We start from the raw sequence: 22655 nt of genomic DNA on the forward strand, positions 1-22655 counted from the left end.
TCCTACCGTAGAATCAACTATCATGTCAATGTTTGGAAGAGGAAAATCATCTTTTAAAGAAGCCTTGTTCAGATCCCGAAAATCAGTACACATTCTTATTTTGTTGTCTGGTTTAGCCACAGCGACAATATTTGAAATCCATGGGGAATAGTCAATAGGGCGGATAAATCCAGCCTCCAATAATTTTTCAATCTCAGCCTTAACAAGTAGAGCCACCTTAGGATTCATTTTTTGAATCTTTTGTTTCACGGGCTTAGCATCAGGAACTAAGACAATATTATGAGTAACGATCTTAGGATCTATACCAGGCATGTCAGAGTATGTCCAAGCAAAGATCTCAGGGAATTCATGCAATAGTTCTTCATATTGTTTTTGTTCCTCTTCATCCAAACATTTTCCAATTTTAATAACTTTCTCTTTATTGCAAGGATCCATCTTAACATCAGTGGTTTCACTTATGAGAAGATTACTTTGTTGAGGAGTATCCTTTAACTGAGGGAATTCTTTCACAATCTTGTCGTTATCAATCTCTTTTCCAAAATAGGCTTCAGTGTTCAAACAATAAGGGAGTCCCCTATTGTGGTAATAACGAGGAAGAGTGTCATAGGCTCCCAAGAACTTAGCTAAAGCATCGTCAGTAGGGAAGATATCCAAAGCACAATCACCTGAAGGATCCCCATCAATATACTCAGGGTGTTGTATTGATAAAGATGTAGAGACAACATTAACACTAATGCATGGTCTTTTAGAAGCTTTAGTACGTCTGCAGGGATTATAGCCAAGTCCAAAGGCATAATGTTGAAAATTAGTCTCTAGAGGAACTCTTATCCCTTGTTCATTAGCACCACAACCTTTTCCATGATACCCATGCTTAGCAAAAATGCGAAAACCACGACCATAACGATCAGCCATTTCAGGAAGAGAAGGTGGTTTTTCATAAGACAAAGAATCAAACTATTCATAATTAGAGGTGTGATGAGAAGAAGTTTGAGAAGTGGCCACAAAATTATTACTCATAGATTCAGGTAATGTTGATTGATTTTAGCTTCTTCCTTCTTTTCAACTTTAAGTTCTCTAGAAGGAACCTTATATTCACCTACAAAAGTGGGATTGAAATCAAGAGATCCCCAATCATCTTCTTCGAGGATCTTCTCAGGATCAAAATCCTTCTTATGTGTAGTTTCAAGTCGAGAAGAATATTCTTCAGGAGCTCCAGACTCATCCAAAGAATTTTGATCATCGGAGAGCGAGGATTCATCGATAGGTTTCTTGTTTAAAGAGTCATCACTAGAAGAGGATGGGTTAGAAGAATCTCCTTTGGAATTAGATGTTTGTAGACAAGCTTGAAAATTAGTATCACCTATCAAAGTATATGTCTTATTGTTATAAACAAATTTAACTTGTCTATGCAATGTAGAGGGGACAGCTTGCATGCTGTGAATCCAAGGCCTCCCTAATAACAAATTGTATGTTAAATTTCCCGGCATAACATGGATAGGAGTAGGCAAAGTAACTGGTCCCACCATGAGAGGTAAGGTGATGATACCTAATGAAGTCTTAGCCACGTTGTCAAAGCCACGAATGGGACGAGAGTCAGGCTCAATAAGAGACGTATCCACATTCATCTTATGCAATAGATTAATACTACACACATTAAGGCCAGAGCCATTATCTACTAGTGTTCATCTTATAGCCGTGTCTTTCATGATAACCACAATCATCAAGGGATCATATTGTTGTTGAATTTCACTAGTAGGCAACTCATCTTGGGTAAACACAATTTGAGCTTTGGGATTCATCACAGAGTTAACAAAAGATGCTATATTACTAGATGTATTCGGTGGAGGAACATTCAAATCTTTCAAGGCATCTTGTAACATTCCATGACGAGCGGAAGAAGTTTGAATCAAATCCCAAAGGGATATCTTGGCAGGGGTAGCTTTAAGTTGTTATATAAGATCATATTCCTTACCCATAACTTGCGAAATACGGGGAGCTTGAGGAAGAATTAGTTGAGGATTAGGAAGAGAAACTGGAATAACAGGAGGAGGATTAGGTTGCCTATTGTTTCTAGTATGATAAGTATGGGTAACCACATGATAACTCTCTCTAGTTATTTGCTTAGCATAACTATAAGGACTTATAGGTTTTCTTCCTTGCACAGTGATGATTGGTTTATTCGGGGTGCGAAAGGAATCATGATCATACCTTCCTTGGACAGTAAGGAGAGGTGATTTAGGAATTTGAAAGGTGGGAGAAGGATAAGCACCTTGGACTTCGAAGAGAGGCTTATTATGTTCATTCAAGTTTATCATGTTAACCAATTTAGAGGTCTTGTTCTTGTTTAAAAATTTCGGTAAAGCCACAAAGTCATCAAGAGCATCATCCAACAAAGCATGATCATATCGGTTAAAAGGTTTGTCTTTTGATTAAAAGGGAGACATCTCCTCATAGAGGGGATTATTGAAAACAACCATGTTACTAGATTCAGGGGAAGAGTGGATAGGAATGTATCCTTGAGAGGAATCATTCGACTTATCTTTCTCATCACACCTAAATGGCATAGTAACAAGGTTTATGAGTTTTTGGTAAAATGAAGGTTTGGCATCCTTAGGGTTTAAAAACTCATCTAAAGCTTCATCTAATTCATCTTGGCTATACTCATAATAATCATCGAAAGCATGAACATTTTGCAAATAAAAATCCGACATTTTGAAAAGATTGCATAAAATTTAAACACACAATGCAAATAAACACACTTTTTTTTTTTTTTTTTTATAATGAAAATGAAATGAAAACACACTAAATCTAGATCTAGATCTAACAAATGCAATGCAAGAGGAAGCAATGATAGATTCACGTCGGGTTCACCAAAATGTGTAGGGGAAAAAGCGAGACTAGGTTAACATGCCCTAATCCTACCTTTTGACACACAATACGGAATACGAAAGAGCCTAGAGATATCGCACAATTGGCTACTTCTTTTGGTGAAAGAGAGAGCCACGGGATATCTATTAGGATTTCTATTCCCTTGTTGAAATTGAAAGCTAAAATGATACAAGTTCAAACCCTAATCCCAAAATGCAAGTATGAACTAATAACAAGATTGCAAAATTGAGATTAAACAATGAACAACTGTAAATACAAGGATGAAATAAGAATGCAGATGTGTACCCGGAGTCAAAATTGGACTGAAAATGTTCGGGACGGGAGCGCGGGCGCCACTGTCCTGAAAACTGCACCGGAAACCGCTGTTCTGCACTCTGAAACACTGTCGGGAAGCTGTCTGTCCGGAGGACTAGGGCGCCCAGTGCCTCTGTCCCAGGGAGCAGGGCGCCCAGCACCCCTGTCCCAGTCTTCTGCTCTGCAACTTGACACAGAGTGCTGTCTCGACCTTCTCTCTCCGGATCTGTATCCCGCGGCGTCGTCCGAATCCCGAAACCTGCAATGATATCTGAAAAAGGGTGTATGGGCGGCTATATAGGGTTTTGCCTTAGTCAAACCCCCGCTTTGGTGATTTCCACCTCCACGAATAGCCAAGTTGTTTTGTAAAATGTATTGTGTGTGCAGACCTAGTGTGTGTGCAAGGTCCTAAAATGCAAGAAAGCAAACTAGAGCAACCTAGAAAGTAAACCCTAATTGCTTGTAAATGATAATGTAAATGCTCTAAATCAAGATGAAATGTGATCTAAAGCATGAATAAATGATGTATTGAAGCTTATGTAAAGACATGAAAACAACATGAAATCATACCCAACCCTCAAGGGAGGAGTACAAGCCAATCTTTAGTCGGTAATCTCCTATTGTTCTTCAATGTCTTCCAAGCCCTAAGTGGATGAATGAATTTGATAAGTGCTTGATAGAAGAATGTTGAATGTTGTTGAAGTCTTCAAAGATCTGCTCTTTCGCTGCATATGAGGCTCCTGAAAACAAAAATCGGATCCCTTCAAATGAAGAAAGAGAGCTTTTATGTAGGAAACCCTAGATCGTAAATTCGTATTTTGGCCACCTAGAGATTGAATATCCCGTCAATTTCTTGGGGTTAAGCTTTATTTTATGATTGGATCGTGCTCCTAAAATTTTGGGAAAAATGTCCGGGACCATGTGCACTCGGGGCGCCACGGTCCCGACAACTTTTCACCAAATTTTCAGGGCCGTCGGATATGATGATTTTAGAGAGAATCCCGAAGTTACAGGTGATTTCGAGATGTTTTGACCCCGAAACCAAGCCCCCAAGTTCGAAATAGGACTTAATTAGGGTTTTTGATTGAGTGATGTATTGGAGGAATAAAATGCGAAGGGCGCGCTTTAGTGAAAGGGCCCAACTTCATGATGTAGAGAATGATGAAATAGGACCTTAGACCTAATTAATTTGATTAATTAAGTGCTTAAGGAGAAATGCAATGCAGAATGTAAAATGCACTAAGGCGGGTGCTAAACTAGGTCTGAAATTGTACCACCCTAGCGAGTGCGTACAATTTACGACGCTACAACACCTTATGAAGAGCACCAAAAAAACAAAATAATATTTGGTGCGAGTTGGGTTTATATCCTTGACTTGCACCTAAGAAAATATCATGGTACAAGTCGGGGATGTAAACCTGATTCACACCAAAGAAAGGCACTTAACAAAATGCAAATAGAGGAATGGTGAATGACAGGGACATGGCTCCGACATGCACTGTTGAGTGATGCTCCGATGCATGGCGGGGTCATGAACTAACCATCCACCATGGAAATGACACTAAAAAGATTGTGATGTGGGTCAGGTGAAAGCCCGACACACATCAAAGCTAGGGTTTGGGTGTGTGCCAAGTTTTGAAACCCGACTGACACCAAAGATATAAGATGCAAAACATATATAATGTGAGGCATTGAAAGGAAAGATGATAGCATAATGCATGTAAAATGTTCATAGTATAAAACTTTGATGTATATTGTACATATTCAAACCCGACATAGAGGTAAACCAAAATTTTCATAAAAAAATATGAATCACGAAGGAAGGGCGAAAAACTTACATATCGTGGAAGAATGAATTCGACCTTGTGCTAAAAACCTTCTCAATCTCACAAACCCCAAGTGAAATGAGGGAAAAGAAAGATTGAAAATGAAAATAAAAGAAAGGGAGAACGAAATCAAATCAAACAGTCAAAAACATTAAATGCAAATTGTGCTTCATTATGGTGTGTTTTGGACTTGTAAGTTTTATTTGCACCATAAGACCAAAAGAGGTGTAAGTCAGACTTACAAGTTCAAATTACACTTAACTTAGACAACCAAGTGCATCATCGGATTTTAAGTTCAACTTTACACCAAAGAAGCCTAAGATGGTGTAAAACCGGGTTTAAAATTCATTTTTGAACCAAAACATAAAAAACTTATTTAAAGATAAAATCTGAATTTTAACTATCAAAACAAGATTTTAAGATTGAATACTAAGTATATAAAAAGACCAATGAGGCAACGAAAAAGCCTCAAAAAACTAATTCTTAGAGAAATGAGAACGAATTTAACAAAAATTCGTAGGGGGTTATCTTGTTTTCACCTAAAATAAAAACAAGGATAACAAAATTATACATAAAATGTGGCTTTATCAACTATTGATCACTCTAGATGCTCTTTCGTAGCATACAAAATGCAAAAGTAGGAAAAATATAGTATTCCTTATTCAACACTTACAATGCACTTGAAGCAAAAAAACACTATTCTTTATCTAACACTTATAATGCACGTGGAGTGGAAAAAAACACAAGTGTCTATTCAACCATCTAAATGCACTGGTACCCTTTTATTATTGCAATGTTGAGATACCATTTTCCTAATATTAGGGAGACACCCTTTATCCTTCCATGTCTCCCCTTAAGGAGATACTCTTGTCTCTACATACCTCTCCCTACTTCCCTCCCTCTCCCTCGCTCCTCCCATGCCCACTTTTCTCTCTCACTCAATCCCCCTTTGCCTTTCTCTACACACCTCTCTCTGCACACCTCTCTCTTTCTACCTTTATTTCTCGTTCCCTCTTCATCTTTCCTTCCCTTGTCACTTCTCTTTATCTCAACTCTCTCTGGTATCTCTACCTACATCTTTCTCCCTACCTATCTCTATCTATCTCCTTCACTAACTACTTATCTCCATATCGCATCTCCCTCTCTCCCTCCGTATCTCTATTTCTCTCTCCCCCTCTCCCTCCCTCACCATTTTTGTCACCTCTCCCTTCCTCACCACCTCTCCCTCACTATCTCTCTGACTACATGTATCTCTCTCTCCTTTTCTCTATGTTAACTTCTATCCCCCATTTTTATCTGTCTCTACATACCTCTCCCTCCCTCCATCTCTCAATCTCTCTCCATGCCTCTTTCCTCTTTACTTTTCTTTATCTCATAAAGAGAGAGAGGGAGAGGGGAGATAAAGATAAGCATAGAAGGAATGAAAGAGAGTAGCCCTCTTAATGGGATGCGTTTGGGCTAATTAATACATTATTGGCTTCAAACAGTAAAATGGACTAAATTTGTATTATTATTCATTTCTCGTCCGTCTCAAGAACTATAAAAATAATTCACATAAATACAAAATGCGTCAGCTTGCATCTCCCATTTTTTTGTCCATTAGTGGAAGATATTTTAAAATTTTTGCCGGTCGTTGAGCCCGCAAAAAGTCCCACAACCATTTGATCTTTTCAATTTAGGATGCTAAATCTACATACATCTCCCTACCTCCCTCTCCCCCTCTCTCCCTCCCACCTTTTCCACTATTATTTCTTACAGTCTCTTTCTCAATCTCCATATCTACTTATCTCTATCTCCCCTCTCCCTCACTTTAGATAGGGAGGCAGGGAAGGATAGGTAGGTAAAGAGATAGAGAGAGGTAAGTAAAGAGAGGGATACAAAAAAAACGAGATGATAGAGGAAGGGAGATATATATAGAGAGAGGGAGAAATAGGTAGGGAGGGAGAGGTGAGACATGGAGAGGAGTGGTAAGGGAAGAGGGAGTGAGAGAGGTAGGGAGATACCATCTCTTGTTCCCTACCTCCCCCTTGGGAGATACCCTTGTCTCTACACACCTCTCCATACCTCTTCCTTCAGAGATACTCTTGCTTCTACACACCTCTCCCTACCCTCTCCCACTCCTTCCCTCCCCACTCTCCATTTTTCTCTAACTCTCTCTCTCTCTCTCTCTCCTTCCTTCCCTCACCATTTTACTCACCTCTCACTCTCCCCTCTCTTTCTCTACCTCTCTTTGCCTATCTCTCCCTCCCTCCCTCCCCACCTCTTTATCTATCCCCTCTACTATCTACTTATCTCCCCCCCCTTTCCATATTTCTCTCTACATACCTCTCCCACCTTCCCTCCTTCCCTCTTTGTTCTTTATCTTGTAGAGAGAGGGGGGGAGAGGGGAGATAAAGACAAGTAGAGAGGGAAGGAAATATAGAGAGATGAGAGATAGAGGGAGGGAGAGAATGAAGATAAAGAGGTGAGATAGAGAGAAGTGGTGAGGGAACGAGGGAGAGGGAGGTAGGTAGGTAGGTGTAAGGAAGTTATGGTAGCAAAACAACTTCCCACACTAATCTTGAGAGGGGGGTAATGCAAAACTTTTACAAGGGTTTACAATAGTTATACATTCTTAACATAAATAACATGTGTACCACAACACAATGATTTATGTGGGGAAAACCCTTTAGATAGAAAAACCCCACTCTCCAAAAGTTGCTAATAAATTATTCATAAATCAACAACATAGTACAATATAATTGCAAAGCAAGCTTCTCACAAGAGTATCACTAATGGAGATCTAGAGGCAACTCAATAGCTATGAGAATCTTTGAATACATCACAATACATAGTTGTAATACAATGCCCTCTAGAGAAAACAAAGCACACATATTATCCATTCTTAGATCCATGACCTAATGATAAAACGAACAAAATTTACACTGATAAATTATACATAAAATTTGGCTTTATGAACTATTGATCACTCTAGATGCACTTTTGTAGCATACAAAATGCACCAGTAGGAAAAATCCAGCATTCCTTATTCAACACTTAGAATGCACTTGAAGTGGAAAAAAACACTATTCCTTATTTGACACTTAGAATGCACATGAAGTGGAAAAAAACATGTGTCTATTTAGCCATCTAAACACACCAATACTCTTTTACTATTGCAAGGTTGAGATACAATTTTCCTAATAGTAGGGAGACACCCTTTATCCTTCCATATCTCCTCCTAAGGAGATACTATTGTCTCTACATACCTCTCCCTATCTCCCCCTCCCCACTTTTATATCTCATTCAATATCCCTTTGCCTTTCTCTACATACCTCTCTCTCTCTCTCTACCTTTATTTCTCATTTCCTCTTCATCTCTCCTTCCCTTGCCACTTATCTTTATCTCAACTCTCTCCCCCTATCTCTACCTACATCCTTCTCCCTCCCTACCTCTTTCTCTATCCTTTACTAACTACTTATCCCCATATCGCATCTCCCTCTCCCTCCCTACCTCTATTTCTCCCCCCCCCTTCTCCCTCCCTCACCCCCTCACCATTTCTCTCATCTCTCCCTCCCCACCCCTCTATCTACTTGTATCTCTCTCCTTTTCTCTATGCTTATCTCTATCCCCCCTTTCCATCTATGTCTCTACACATCTCTCCCTCCCTCCATCTCTCTATCTCTCTCCATACCCCTGTCCCTCTGTACTTCTCTTTGTCTCATAAAGAAAGGGAAGGAGAGGGGAGATAGAGATAAGTATAGAGGGAATGAGAGAGAGAGAGAGAGAGAGAGAGAGAGAGAGAGAGAGAGAGAGAGAGAGAGAGAGAGAGAGAGAGAGAGAGAGAGAGAGAGAGAGAGAGAGAGAGAGAGAGAGAGAGAGAGAGAGAGAGAGAGAGAGAGAGAGAGAGAGAGAGAGAGAGAGAGAGAGAGAGAGAGAGAGAGAGAGAGAGAGAGAGAGAGCCTTCTAATTACTGAATTTTGATTGTCTAAACAAATAAAATTTAGATCTTGGGGAAGAGATGAGAGCGTGAGATAGAGAGATGTAGAGAGAGGGGGGGAGAGATAGATCTAGAGCTTTAAAGAGATAAAGAGTGAGCCTTATAATTACCGAATTTTGATTGTCTAAACAAATAAAATTTAGATCTCGAGGAAGAGATGAGAGCGTGAGATAGAGAGATGTAGAGAGAGGGGGGAGAGATAGATCTAGAGCTTTAAAGAGATAAAGAGCGAGACTCAATTTTTTTTTAAAGGTGAATATTATTGCCTTCTAATTATTGGAATTTAAAAAAAAAAAGATTTAGAGGTTGGGGGAGAGATGAGAGAGGTATAAGGAGTGGGAGAGTGATAGGGAGAGAGATAGGTCTAGAACTCAAGGGAGACAATAAAGTGAACTAGAGAGAGTGAGAGAATGATGATAGTAGTTTGTTGTGACCAAGTCTAAAAATTTAGAAGATTTTCTAAAACCTAGAATCTACATTATAACTCTTAGAGATTTTGAAACCACTCTTAAACATCTTACTACTATACACATGAAATACAACTTAAAGTATAAGAAAGAAGAAAGACATATTGAAATATGACTTATAATTAACACTCAATCACTTCCAAGCCAATAACACTATGTAGAACCAGGATCTCCAAGCCAAGAAGACAAATTTCATAATTATCAAAATCTCCCACTAAAATGTGTAACAAATGAAATATAACAAAGCTATCATGATGTTGTGATAAACATGCTACAAGTCCCAACAATTGACAATCATCTATCCTCTAATATCAAATCAAGCATAACAATGTACAAATGACCATATAAAAAAAATGCATCAACACTAAATCAATCATGTGGAAATAGACAATCCAGATCCAAGTCATCTCATTGCAAGTAAATAGGTAGCTAATCCGCAACTTGCGTAACTCGAAGATCTAAGCAATGAAACATGCAAATTCATCATCACATGCTAGAGTAGACGGAGGGAGATATGTAATAAATATATCTCACATTTTGCCATGTTAGATTTAGCAGTGAGAACTCCCCACCTAGATGCTTATTTACCTACGTCATGATCTTGTAAACCCCACTTCTAATGTTAGGCATATATCTTTGTGCTTGTTGTGCATGTTTAGTTCTTCCAATGGCATTTTCTTTGCCTCAAAATGCCTTTCTTCTCTTAATGACACATTTTGTATTGATTCTTTTTTTTCTTCAAAATCTACGACTCCTTGTCTTATAAACTCCAACTTCATCACGTGTAAGTAAAGCCAAAAAAAGAATAAAAATGTATACATAAGAATATAAGTGAATGACCAATCATCTTGTATCCTTACAATTTCAATAATAGATATTGAAAGATACCTCACTCCATCTTACAAAAAGAACATCACATTTACATTGAATACAACATGTCATTTACTCAAAAAAAAATACACCTTTAAAACCTCTTAAACATTATACACTAAAATGAGAATACAACCTATCAACCATAACCTATCAACTAATTAGAAAAGAACAAAACAAAATTGAGGAAAAGTTGAAAACCTTTTTGTATTTTTATGATTGAGTGATTTTCATGGGGCCAAGAGCAGGTGGAGTAGCCCTCTCTCAAATAGGACGCGTCCGGGCTAATTAATACATTACCGGCTTTAAACGGTAAAATGGACTCAATTTGTATTATTATTCATTTCTACATAAATGAATAATTCACATAAATACAAAATATGCCGGCCCGCACTTCCCATTTTTTTTTTGTCCGTTAGCGGAAGATATTTTAAAATTCTCGCCGGCCGTTGAGCCCGCAAAAAGCTTCACAGCCATCCGATCCTTCAAATTCATTTTCTACCGTTGGATAAGACTTCCAGCCTGTCAAATAGCCAGCGCGGCACACTCAATCGCGACCGTCCGTCGAACAGGGAGCGGGAGTCCCACACAGCCGTGCGATAAGGTAGATCACATTTCAAAATCGTGCAACCGCAGCCGTAGATGAGAACCCCACCAACGGTCAAGATCGCATTAGTCTAGAAGCACGAAATTTTTCTATAAGCAGAGACATCCAAGCACAGATCTCACATAGCCATTTCCGAGGAAGTCTCACAGTGCAGAGACGTCAGTGTTGGGGCTTGTGTTTTTTGTTCTGCTCGTGTTAGGGTTTAAATTTTTGCTGCGAAAATGCGTGAGATCTTGCATATCCAGGGGGGCCAGTGTGGCAACCAGATCGGGGCAAAGTTCTGGGAAGTTGTTTGTGATGAGCACGGCATCGATCCCACTGGTCGGTATCATGGCACATCTGATCTTCAGCTGGAGAGAGTGAATGTGTATTACAATGAGGCCAGCTGTGGAAGATTTGTTTCCCAGGGCTGTGCTCATGGATCTTGAACCTGGAACCATGGACAGCGTCAGAACGGGGCCTTATGGTCAGATCTTTCGGCCGGACAATTTCGTCTTTGGGCAGTCTGGTGCCGGAAATAACTGGGCTAAGGGCCATTACACCGAGGGCGCCGAGCTCATTGATGCAGTCTTGGATGTCGTGCGGAAGGAGGCTGAGAACTGCGATTGCCTGCAAGGTACATTTAGGTTCCTAGTTTTGCTGCTTTAGGTTGAAACCATAGAAACTGTAGATCTGTAGCCGTAAATGTCAATTTCTGTTGTGTTCTTTTCAGGCTTTCAGGTGTGCCATTCTTTGGGAGGAGGCACAGGATCTGGAATGGGAAACGCTGCTGATATCAAAAATTAGAGAGGAGTATCCCGATCGCATGATGTTGACTTTCTCTGTGTTTCCTTCTCCGAAAGTGTCGGACACAGTCGTGGAACCCTACAATGCTACACTGTCGGTCCACCAGTTGGTGGAGAACGCCGATGAGTGTATGGTTCTGGATAATGAGGCGCTCTATGACATTTGCTTCAGGACTCTTAAGCTCACTACGCCAAGCTGTAAGTTCAAATGTCACTTTGTGCTTCTTTTTTGGTTCGTTTTAACAAAATCTTAAGAATGTTATTTTAATTTTGTTCCATTTTTCGAAAGATTTTGAGGAAAATTTCAAGCAGCTCTTTCTTGAATAGGCACTGATGAGTGTGTAAATGTCTCTGTATCCGTCAATACTGCAACTGCAAGTTATTTGCAAACCTTCAATCTTTTTAGATAATAGATTGATTACAATCCAACCAGTAAGGGTTTTTAGGAGGTTTTCAATTAATATTCCATTTTGATAAAGCTTCATATGAGATTTTCTAGATATGAATTTGCAGGACTACTGCTATACAAATTCTACATGATCTTGTTCGTCAATGCATGCATTACCTGGATAATTGATTGTGACTTCAAATGTCTAAAATGTCTTTTTTTAAAAGAGTGTATTTAGTACACCATTACTGATAAATATCAGATCAATTTAAAATTTGAAGGGGCTTAATTATATGCTATATCTGGGTGTGTTACAGTCGGAGATTTGAACCACTTGATCTCAGCCACAATGAGCGGAGTGACCTGCTGCCTCAGGTTCCCTGGTCAGCTGAACTCAGATCTGAGAAAGCTGGCCGTGAATCTGATCCCCTTCCCCCGCCTTCACTTCTTCATGGTGGGTTTTGCCCCATTGACCTCCCGAGGGTCGCAGCAATACCGCGCACTTACTGTGCCAGAGTTGACTCAGCAGATGTGGGACTCGAAGAACATGATGTGTGCTGCTGATCCCCGGCACGGGCGATACCTGACAGCCTCCGCCATGTTCCGTGGAAAGATGAGCACTAAGGAGGTGGATGAGCAGATGATGAATGTGCAAAACAAGAACTCCTCCTACTTTGTGGAATGGATCCCCAACAATGTGAAGTCTTCTGCCTGTGATATCCCTCCCACGGGCCTAAAAATGGCTTCCACCTTCATTGGTAACTCTACCTCCATCCAGGAGATGTTCAGGCGCGTGAGTGAGCAGTTCACTGCTATGTTCAGGAGAAAGGCCTTTTTGCATTGGTACACTGGAGAGGGCATGGATGAGATGGAATTCACTGAGGCCGAGAGCAACATGAACGATCTGGTCTCTGAATATATGCAGTACCAGGATGCTACCGCTGATGATGAAGGGGAATATGACGATGAAGAAGAACAAGAAATGTGATCACTCCAAAATAATATCCATATTAATGAGTACTGTTTAAGAATGGCAACAACGGCTAGTTGTTTAGGCTTCTAGTTGTGTTTGTCTACTTCATTTGTTGTTTAATCATCCTACTGCTGGAGGTTAAGCAGATGCATAAGTTGTTTCCTTTTTTTTGTGATATCTCTCTGCTACATTACATTGTTATGTATGTATCACATCCGGATAGAATATATCCTATAAAGTTCTTTTGGTAAAAGAGTGATGAATTTATATTTTGTGTTTTTTTCCCTTTAATGCAGTGCTGCAAAATTTGAATTGATGAAAAATTGAACTGGTGTTGAGCATATATGTTATTTGTGGACTGGTTGAAGATGATTACAATGATTTAGCCGATAGCTTAAATATTATTTTTTAACTCTAGTAAAAGCAAATATATTTATATGGTGATATAGATAAAATTTAAAATTTATATGGTGATCTAGAGTTTGTTGGCACTCTAACAGCTTTGGTGACACTTTGGGAGCGAATGAATATAATTTATGATTTAGAGGTGAGTGACATTGGTCACAGGTTGAATTTAAGGCAAAGGTGAGTGGCATATTAATCATAGGTTGAGTCTAAGGCAACTTTTGAAGTGCATGTATATGTATTCAAAATGTTTTCTTAGAGCTTAAATTTTTTTGTATCATTTATGGTAATATCAGATTCATTGAGATCCGGCTGCATATTTTACTATGGTTTCATTGCATTTCTAAGAATTATTTGAAATAAAATGCTCTCAATGGTGTGCAAATAGTGTGAACCAATGAGCAATTAACTGTATTTGTTTATTTTGGTAAATCAATCACTTGTAGAGCCTGTGTTTGTGTATTTACATGCATGTATCGACTTAAATAGACCTATATTGTGCTATGATAGTTGCCAATACATAGGTGAGGTCGGGTAATTTAATGTACTTGTTGCTATTCTAAAGTTCATCCTTATCTCATTAGGATTTTTAATCTGGGGACGCTTTGTGAAGTTTATTTTTGTGAAGCTAAATAGGGTCTGAAGAATCAATTAATAAGTTGTCTGTACTTGTTGCTATTCTAAAGATCATCCTTCTCTCATTAGGATCTGTTCAGAAAGGTCCTGATTCTTAGGATTTTTTAATCTGGGGACGCTTTGTGAAGTTAATTTTTGTGAAGGTAGGGTCTGAAGAATCAATTAATAAGTTGTCTGTACTTGTTGCTATTCTAAAGTTCATCCTTATCTCATTAGGATCTGTTCAGAAAGGTCTTGAATCTTAGGATTTTTTAATCTGGGGACGATTTGTGAAGTTTATTTTTGTGAAGCTAAATAGGGTCTAAAGAATCAATTAATAAAATAAGTTGTCTGTTTGTCTATTCGCGTGCTACTGCGTTGGACTTGTTTGTATTAGATCTGCTATTTGAGTGACCACTTCTTGGTTTAACTTTTCTCTCTATCATACCACCTGAAATTTCATTTTCTCCTTAGGTTCCATGACATTATCTTAATTTATTGAGGGATACTTTCTATGATGAGGCATTGAATTTGTAGCCATGTGCAACATTGATGCCCTTGGATGCTTTATGTCTATTCGCGTGCTACTGCATTGGACTTATTAGATCTGCTATTTGAGTGACCACTTCTTGGTTTAACTTTTCTCTCTATCATACCACCTGAAAATTCATTTTCTGCATAGGTTCCGTGACATTATCTTAGTTTAAGATTATAAACTTCTCTGATTCATGGACTATCCAGTACAGCATATTGGGCCTAGTGATTATACCTTTAGTGAAGAGGATGGGTAGTAACTGTTGCTTTAGGTTTCGGCAGGCAAAGGAATAAATTCTTTGAGGTGAATTCTTTAAGAAACTCCAATATTGATCATCACTAATCCACATATGCTTGCTTGCCACTAACAAGGATTTGGCACCCATTCAAAAGACTAGATGTCTCCTCATTCAGTCGCACAGCTCAAACCTTATAGATGGACCATCTAATCACTATAATACAATTATTAGATTCAATTTTATTGTTGAGACAACAAGATCATGCAAGATTGCAAGTACCACTACATACATTTATTAAAGAATAATAATTAATTTAGTAGGTCTAATGGTAGGATGGCAAATTAACACGTAGATGGTTTGCTTTATTTTGTATGAGAATCATAGTCTAGATTTCAAAGCTAAATAGTAAAATGAATGCAATTTAAAAGAAGACATCCTAATGATGACAATTATGATCAGGCCTTACAATTTCATAAATGAGTTAGGTTATATGTATGTAGATTAAAAGACAAATGAAATCACATCATTTATTGAATTGGACTTATTAATTTGTTAGAAAACACACAAAGTTTATTGTATTTCTTTAAATAGATGCTTTATAAAGGTTCTGCATAAGATTCTAGAGTCTTTTAGTTGAATAATATTGAAAACAACAAATCAACAATGTAATTAGAAGGACCACTAAGAGCATAAAAAATGTACATGATATTCATGGAGACATTCAAGTAGTTGATGAATTGCATATTATACATAGTCCTTCAAGAATTACTAACTAATAGTGCACAAAGGGGAGGAAATCCAAATGACCACATTCAAAACTAATTCTAGACTTATTACAAGACACCAAAATTGTTAGAAATTAGGATCTTAGGTTATTGATCATTTCAAATAAATACAACATAAATAAAATGAGAATTACAAGCACATAGATTAAATTCATTACACAATATATGAATATGGGAAAAATCCCTTTGAATAAAAATCTCATAAAGCATCAATGTAAAACACTCACAAATTGGCTACTCCTTACTTTTACACCGTCAATCATACCTCTTATGCATAGTAATAATATTCACTATTAATCTCCAAATTTCCTTACCTCTGAATGAAAGAACCTTCTTAAATATAGAAACAATGACAAAATACATAAAGAAATTTTTATCACACCTATTCAAAACTACTATTTATAAATAATTCATAATTTAATATTATATCAAACTATTACTTATATAATTAATAATTTAATATTATTTATACATAAGATATTATTAGAATACAAGTTGTTTTTTCTATGTTCTACAATCTAAATCTTGCCACCAAACAACCAACTGGATTCCCACTTAGAACTGCATATCTATAATCTCCAATAATTGCAGAGTTGCATGAAGGAAAAACAAGTCTCCACAAGGCCTACATACATCAGCATAAAAAGAAAAACAATCTACCTTAGATCGAACAAAATTTTCTACTTTACTGACAAGGAGATGATGCTCTCATTGCTCCAGATGAACAAGTACAACCCAACAAAAGCTTAAAAACCATGTGAGAAACTGCCAAGAAATAAACGACTCATCAAAATCTGTAGTTAATGCCATCAGGGCATTGAGAAGCCAAATGGAAGACAAGAAACCCTCAAAATAATACTCCATTCCAGGATATGATTCACAACAAGATAATACAGCATATGGTAAGCCCCAATGTTGATTCTTCTTTAAGAATAGATAGATGCACAGGTCCACCACCATGTCATCTGTGTCATGTGGAGGCATATGATTTGTGACAGAGAATGCTGTATACAGACACCAACTACTCCAAAGGGGTCCACCATTGCCAAAGGGCATTCATCCCAGAGAATCATTTGTTGCAGAGAGCACATTGGAAGAGAGCAGTCTGGCCTGTTCCTGTGAATAAGATGGTGCGGCCATAGACCAGTCAATTGGAAAACATTTGTAGTTTGGAGGTTATAAGAAGCTTACAGTCCACGTAGTAATGATATCTAGAATTAGAACAAACTAAGGAGTCCATATGATAGCATTGAGGGCATGTGGTAGCATTGAATCAAATAAGGAAACAAGTGGATAGCAAGCTGGACTCAAGGAAACTATAGGTTGCACTTTACTTACCCTCAAAAAATGATCTGACTAGAACATAAGCTTACAAATTTGTCACCAAAACAAGAAGTAAGGACAAGAATGAGTGTGACAATGTGACAAAGATGCAATTATATGAGAAATGCACACATAAGAAAACCTAGTCTAGTGACAACAAACTCTAATCACATTTGGTCATACAAAGGACAAGATTGGAATTTGAATCATATACTTGGCATACACATAACTCGAAGGCAAAAATGCATCCAAAATTAGAATTGGAGGATGGACCAACATTGGCTCTCACCATATAAAGGACAAGATTGGAAGTTGATCATAGACTTGGGCATACACATAACTTAATGACAAATATGCATCCAAAATGAGAATTGGAAGATGGACCAATATTGGCTTTGATTGGGGACATGTATCCAAGGTGGATATAATACGAATCCTATCCATAAATTTGGGTGCAAACTAAAACAAACTTGCAATGGTGGGATCAACACAAAACCAACCACAAGATTCTTACCAAAAAATAGGATTGGAAGTCGAATCATATATTTGGGCATACACATAACTCAAAGGCAAAACTGTATCCAAAATGAGAAATTGGAGGACAGACCAACATTGGCTCTAATTGGGGACATGTATCCAAGGTGGATACAATGAGAATCATAGCCACATCTCTAGGTGTAAACTAAAACAAAATTGTAATAGAGGGACCAATACAAAACCAAGCATAAGACACAAAAAATAAGACAAGAAAGTAAACCTACACTTCATGATGGGCATAACAATAAACATGATTGCACAATACAAAACAAAGGTAAAAATATGTACATAGGCCATGACCTCAAATCATTAGGAGAAATAGTGATTGGGGTTCTAGCCATGAACTGGAGCTCCATGAGATTCTCATCCAAACTCTGGATATAGAAAGCATCTTAACCACACCATTTTTCAAATTAATTAGATCCAACCCACAAGTATTCAAACTTCCCGTGCTTTCCTTTGTCTTCAAATCTTGCATTCCACATGAGAATAATATCTCCGACTTGAAAACATCTCCAAGTTACCTTCTTATTAAACAAATATTTCATTCTTTGTTGTTTTACTAAATTCCTATCACGTGCAATCCTTCTTGTCTCCTTCAACTCAATGAGATAATGAGGTCTACAAAATTTACATCTTCTTCATGTCCTTTTACTCCTTTGATTGTTCATTCTTTGGCTCTTGCTTTGTGATTTCTCTAGCCTCTTTTAAATGTTCTATTCTCTTTTACTCCATATAACGTATTTTTTTCAATTTTTTTCAAAAGGAATAACAATTTTGAAAATTTCAGATTGCAAAATGTAGTCTTTATACCATTTTGTAGCCACCTCAATTCAAGGATACTTTACAATTGGAGTAATAGGTACAACTTCCTCTTTTTAAAATCTTTTAATAGAGACTAGATTTTGCATGCTATCCTGCAACCTCTGAAGTCACTATTATGCATGTTATTTACATTAATCCCATTGACTAGATATTCAAAGAATCCACCCATGATTCAGACCATCAACTTAATTTACCTTGCAAGACAACAAGATCACGCTATGATACCTCTGTAACATCCTCAATAAAAAAATTAGAACAATTTGAAATCTGAAAATTAGATTTGTAAATATTATGCCAATTAACCCAAAATCACCAAAACTAGTCAACTAGTCTTGCACAAAGAGGTCAACAAATTAATAAACTTTCCAAATATCATCATTAAAATGATTTTTCTGATGTGAAAAATAATGAACAAATGAATAGGTCTTAAAATCCTATTTTACAACAACAACCAATCTATAGCTTCACAAGCCCAAAATCTCCCACAAATCCACAAAACTATGTCAAAATTAGACTGTCCGATTTGCCCCAAACTTCACTGGAAGAATACTAGACCAAATGAAACTTTATGGAACACCAAATAAATAATTTTTATGACATAAAAAAAAGAAAATAATTAGGTTTGAGATATGATAAACAACAACAACAAATAATTTAGCTTTCAACACCCAAATTCTACACCAAACTCACAAAATATGACAAATCCGATACACTCGATTTACTCAAAACACCACAAGTTGATATTGTTTGAATTTCAAATGGAAATACCAGAATATACATTTGATTACAACAATAATAACAATAACATACTATTGTAGGAGATCTATGAGACATAACACAACCAACAATCAACACAACTATGCTTGAAAATCAGTGAAAACAACACACGAAGAACCATTGAATATTGAAAGGAGCAACAAACACTCTTACAAATTTTCTTCAGCTCAAATGCAAATTTTAGATGAGAATGCCATTTGCAATTAAAGGGTTTTGATCTTTTGATCACCCAAGACTCATGGGTTTTTATCCACAAGTTTTCTCCTCTAATGAGCTTTCATCCACTAAAGAAGGAAACCCTGAGGACAAGGGAAACCCCAACCCCTTGGTCCCGAAAAACTAGGTCCAAATTCTGAGAATAGGTCTGTATCAAGTTGCTGAAGGTCTCTTGAACTCCATGTCTCTTTTAGCAACTTGTACCTGCACACAAAATGAGAGAAAGGATGTTGTGGATAGGGGTTTGCCTAGGTCAAGCCTCAAGTTTGGAATGAACCCTAATTGAAATAGAAATTGAACTTGAATTGAATTGGAAAGCTTGCCTTTTGAGGGCAAGGTTAGATCTAAAATTGAAATACTTGAATGTAGATGATTATAACTTCAATAGGTGATGCAATAACATGATAAATCATATAAAATTCGGATCATGAAATCATAGCTAGAACATAACATGAAGATGTTTTGATGTAGTTTGCTACTCCTTATCAAATTTGCTCTTGAGAAAGAAGAATTGCTCTTGAATTGGATGATAATATTAGCTTAAGATGTGATGATGAAATTGAATTGAGGAGGATGCCTTATATAAGGGTTTCTTAATTAAAATAACCTTTAGGCCAATTTAGATTTGGTGTATTTTCCCATAGAGCTAGATTTGGATAGGGTAGGACTGCCTCATATTATTACCTCGAAATTTGGGGGAAAAAGTGTGGGACCGAGGGGCCCAATCGTCTTGGTCATGACAACTTTTTCTTGACTTTTTAAGAATGCAAGATAACGAGGTTGTAATGCTAATTCCAACCTGATGACTCAAACCATGATATATAGAATGTGTTTTGGAAGTTGAAATTGAGGTAAGATTAAGGATAAATCAAGATGATAAAAGATAAAGGGCACACTTAGAATCAAGGGCCTAAATGATAGTGTGATGATGTAATAAAGTGGAATGAGACTCTTAATATTGAATTAATTATTAATTAATTACAATAAAGGTCCTATAATGCATAGAGGAATGGGAAGTACTAAAATGAGTGCTAGGAGAGTGTGAAATTGGACACATTAATAAAGGTGTACAACTTACAACGCTACACTATATATGCATAGAATAAACTTGGAAGCAAAAACTAATCCAACACCTTAGAAATTGTTCCATGAGTTTGCATTAATGAATTTTTCACCCATTCTACCCCCTATGGCATGACTAGGCTTTGCATTTTCTTTAGAAATTCAATCCCCTTCATTACCTTTTGACATTGTTGTAAAATTGAGCTAGGATGAAAAGAAAAGATAAAAGAGATTGAACTATTCTTGTTGGTGTAAATTATGTCTCATAATTACACTTTACTTAAGTTGACCTAGAATAATTCATTCATTGTAGTTTGCATATGAGACACTTAGGGAATTGTGCATCTAAGGAAGATGGCTGTAGGAGAAATTCCACCTTTAGTGGTGTTATCATATTCCACCTTCGATGGGTGATTCACCTTTAGTGGAATTATTTATTATTTGTCCTACCTACCCCCACCTACCTTTGTATCTCATTGGACCACATGTCATGATTGTGTCCTCTCATTTCCCTATGGCCTTGCCTTTATAAGTAGGCTCATGTTCATTGCATAGTTGATAGATTTTTGCATCTTGATGAGAATACTATTTATTCTTGTCTATCTTTGTCTCTCTTGTGTTGTGCTATTCATTGGCCTCTAAATCTTGGTTGTTATTTGCAAATTCTTACATGGTGTCAAAGTAGGTTGTAGGCATCTTCACCAAACCCTTCATTAAGAGTAAGTTTCATCAGTTGCGAGCTCTCTTGGGGGTGCAAGATATTTCATCAGGGGGGTCAGTTGACTTCTCCTTCCTCTCTTATGGGGGGGGGGGGGGGGACTTTTTCCTCTCTCAGGGTTTTGTCCTTCTTCTTTGAGAGTTCTTGTAGGATTTGAGAAATACAAATCCATAGAACCCAAAGAAACCTGTCACAGAAAAAGAGAGAGAACGAATACAAGGGTTTTGGCTCTGACAAAGAGAAAGATTTATTATCAGAGAAAAATGAATCAAGAAGAATGAATAATACAAGAGATCAATCCTTATAAAGGAGATCAACACCAAAAGGAAAACCTAACCCTAAGGTGAGAGCATTTAATAATTAAATATTAATTATTAAATGACTAATGTATGCATAAAGAGAAATCTTAAGAGGAGAGTAAAGTTAATTAAATACTTTACTCTAACACCCCCCCTTAAGATGAGTTACAATGCAGCTACAAACAATGCAGAAGAAAGCAAAGGAACTACAATGTAATAAAGGGTCCCGACAACAAGGCCGGATCAGGTACCCGAATACAAGAAAATCTCTCTAAAGCGGAGTAAAGGAGAAAACCTAGTGGGAAAAAACTCCTCTCCAAAAAGAGATACAGAAACATGCTGAAAAGAAAAACATGAAGGAAGGAAGGCCTCACTGAGACCCCCCAAGGACAACTTCCTTCACCCCAAGCATGGAGCGCAACTGAAGATAGCGCAGAGATGCCAAAGGTTTAGTGAAGATGTCTGCAACCTGCTCCTCTGTAGGTGTGTACTCCAAGATGAGAGAACCATCCTGAATCAACTGCCTGATGAAGTGCATGTGGATTTCAATATGCTTTGTCCGCTGATGCTCCACTGGGTTGCGAGAAATGTGAATGGCACTCTGATTGTCACACCAAAGAATAGTGGAACAATTTGGAGGAAACCCAAACTTTGTCATCGACTGCCGAAGCCATAAAACCTCCTGATTGGCTAACACTGCTGCACGGTACTCAGCCTCTGTAGATGATAATGCAATAGCAGATTGCTTCTTGCAAGACCATGTGATAGGACCAGAACCAAGGCAAAAAACGAAGCCAGAAGTAGACTTTCGATCATTGACATCACCAGCCCAATCGGAGTCAGTGAAGCCAATGATGTGAGGGGATCCTAAAGTGTAGTGAATGCCATAATGAGTGGTGCCCCGAATGTATCTCAAAATACGTTTGGCTGCTTGCCAATGGCTCTCATGAGGATCATGGGAGAACCGAGAGACAAGGCCAACCGCAAAGGAAAGATCAGGACGAGAATGTGTCAGGTACAACAAACTGCCAACCAACTGCCTATATAAAGTGGGGTCTACTGAAGGAGTAGAGCAAGTGGAAGACAAAACAACACCTAACTGAAATGGAGTGGGGGCAAACTTGCAATCAAGCATGCCAAATCGATGAAGCATATCAAGAGCATACTTCTCCTGAAAAATGGAAATCCCATCCGAAGATTGAATAACCTGTAGACCCAGAAAGAAGTGCAAGAGTCCAAGAT

The 22655-nt window shown here is 37.8% G+C and overlaps 1 protein-coding gene across 1 annotated transcript; it reads left to right on the plus strand.

The window, feature by feature from the left end:
- Window positions 1–11036: 11036 nt before the first annotated feature.
- LOC131056103 (tubulin beta-4 chain) lies at window positions 11037–13345 on the plus strand. The gene is given in 5 exon segments (XM_057990451.2): window positions 11037–11333; window positions 11335–11548; window positions 11645–11694; window positions 11696–11915; window positions 12423–13345. Coding segments are annotated over 5 exon segments (1335 nt in total). The 5' UTR covers window positions 11037–11153; the 3' UTR covers window positions 13094–13345.
- Window positions 13346–22655: the final 9310 nt, after the last annotated feature.

The sequence above is a fragment of the Cryptomeria japonica genome, chromosome 8 (assembly GCF_030272615.1).
Source record: "Cryptomeria japonica chromosome 8, Sugi_1.0, whole genome shotgun sequence".
NCBI classification, from domain to species: domain Eukaryota; kingdom Viridiplantae; phylum Streptophyta; class Pinopsida; order Cupressales; family Cupressaceae; genus Cryptomeria; species Cryptomeria japonica.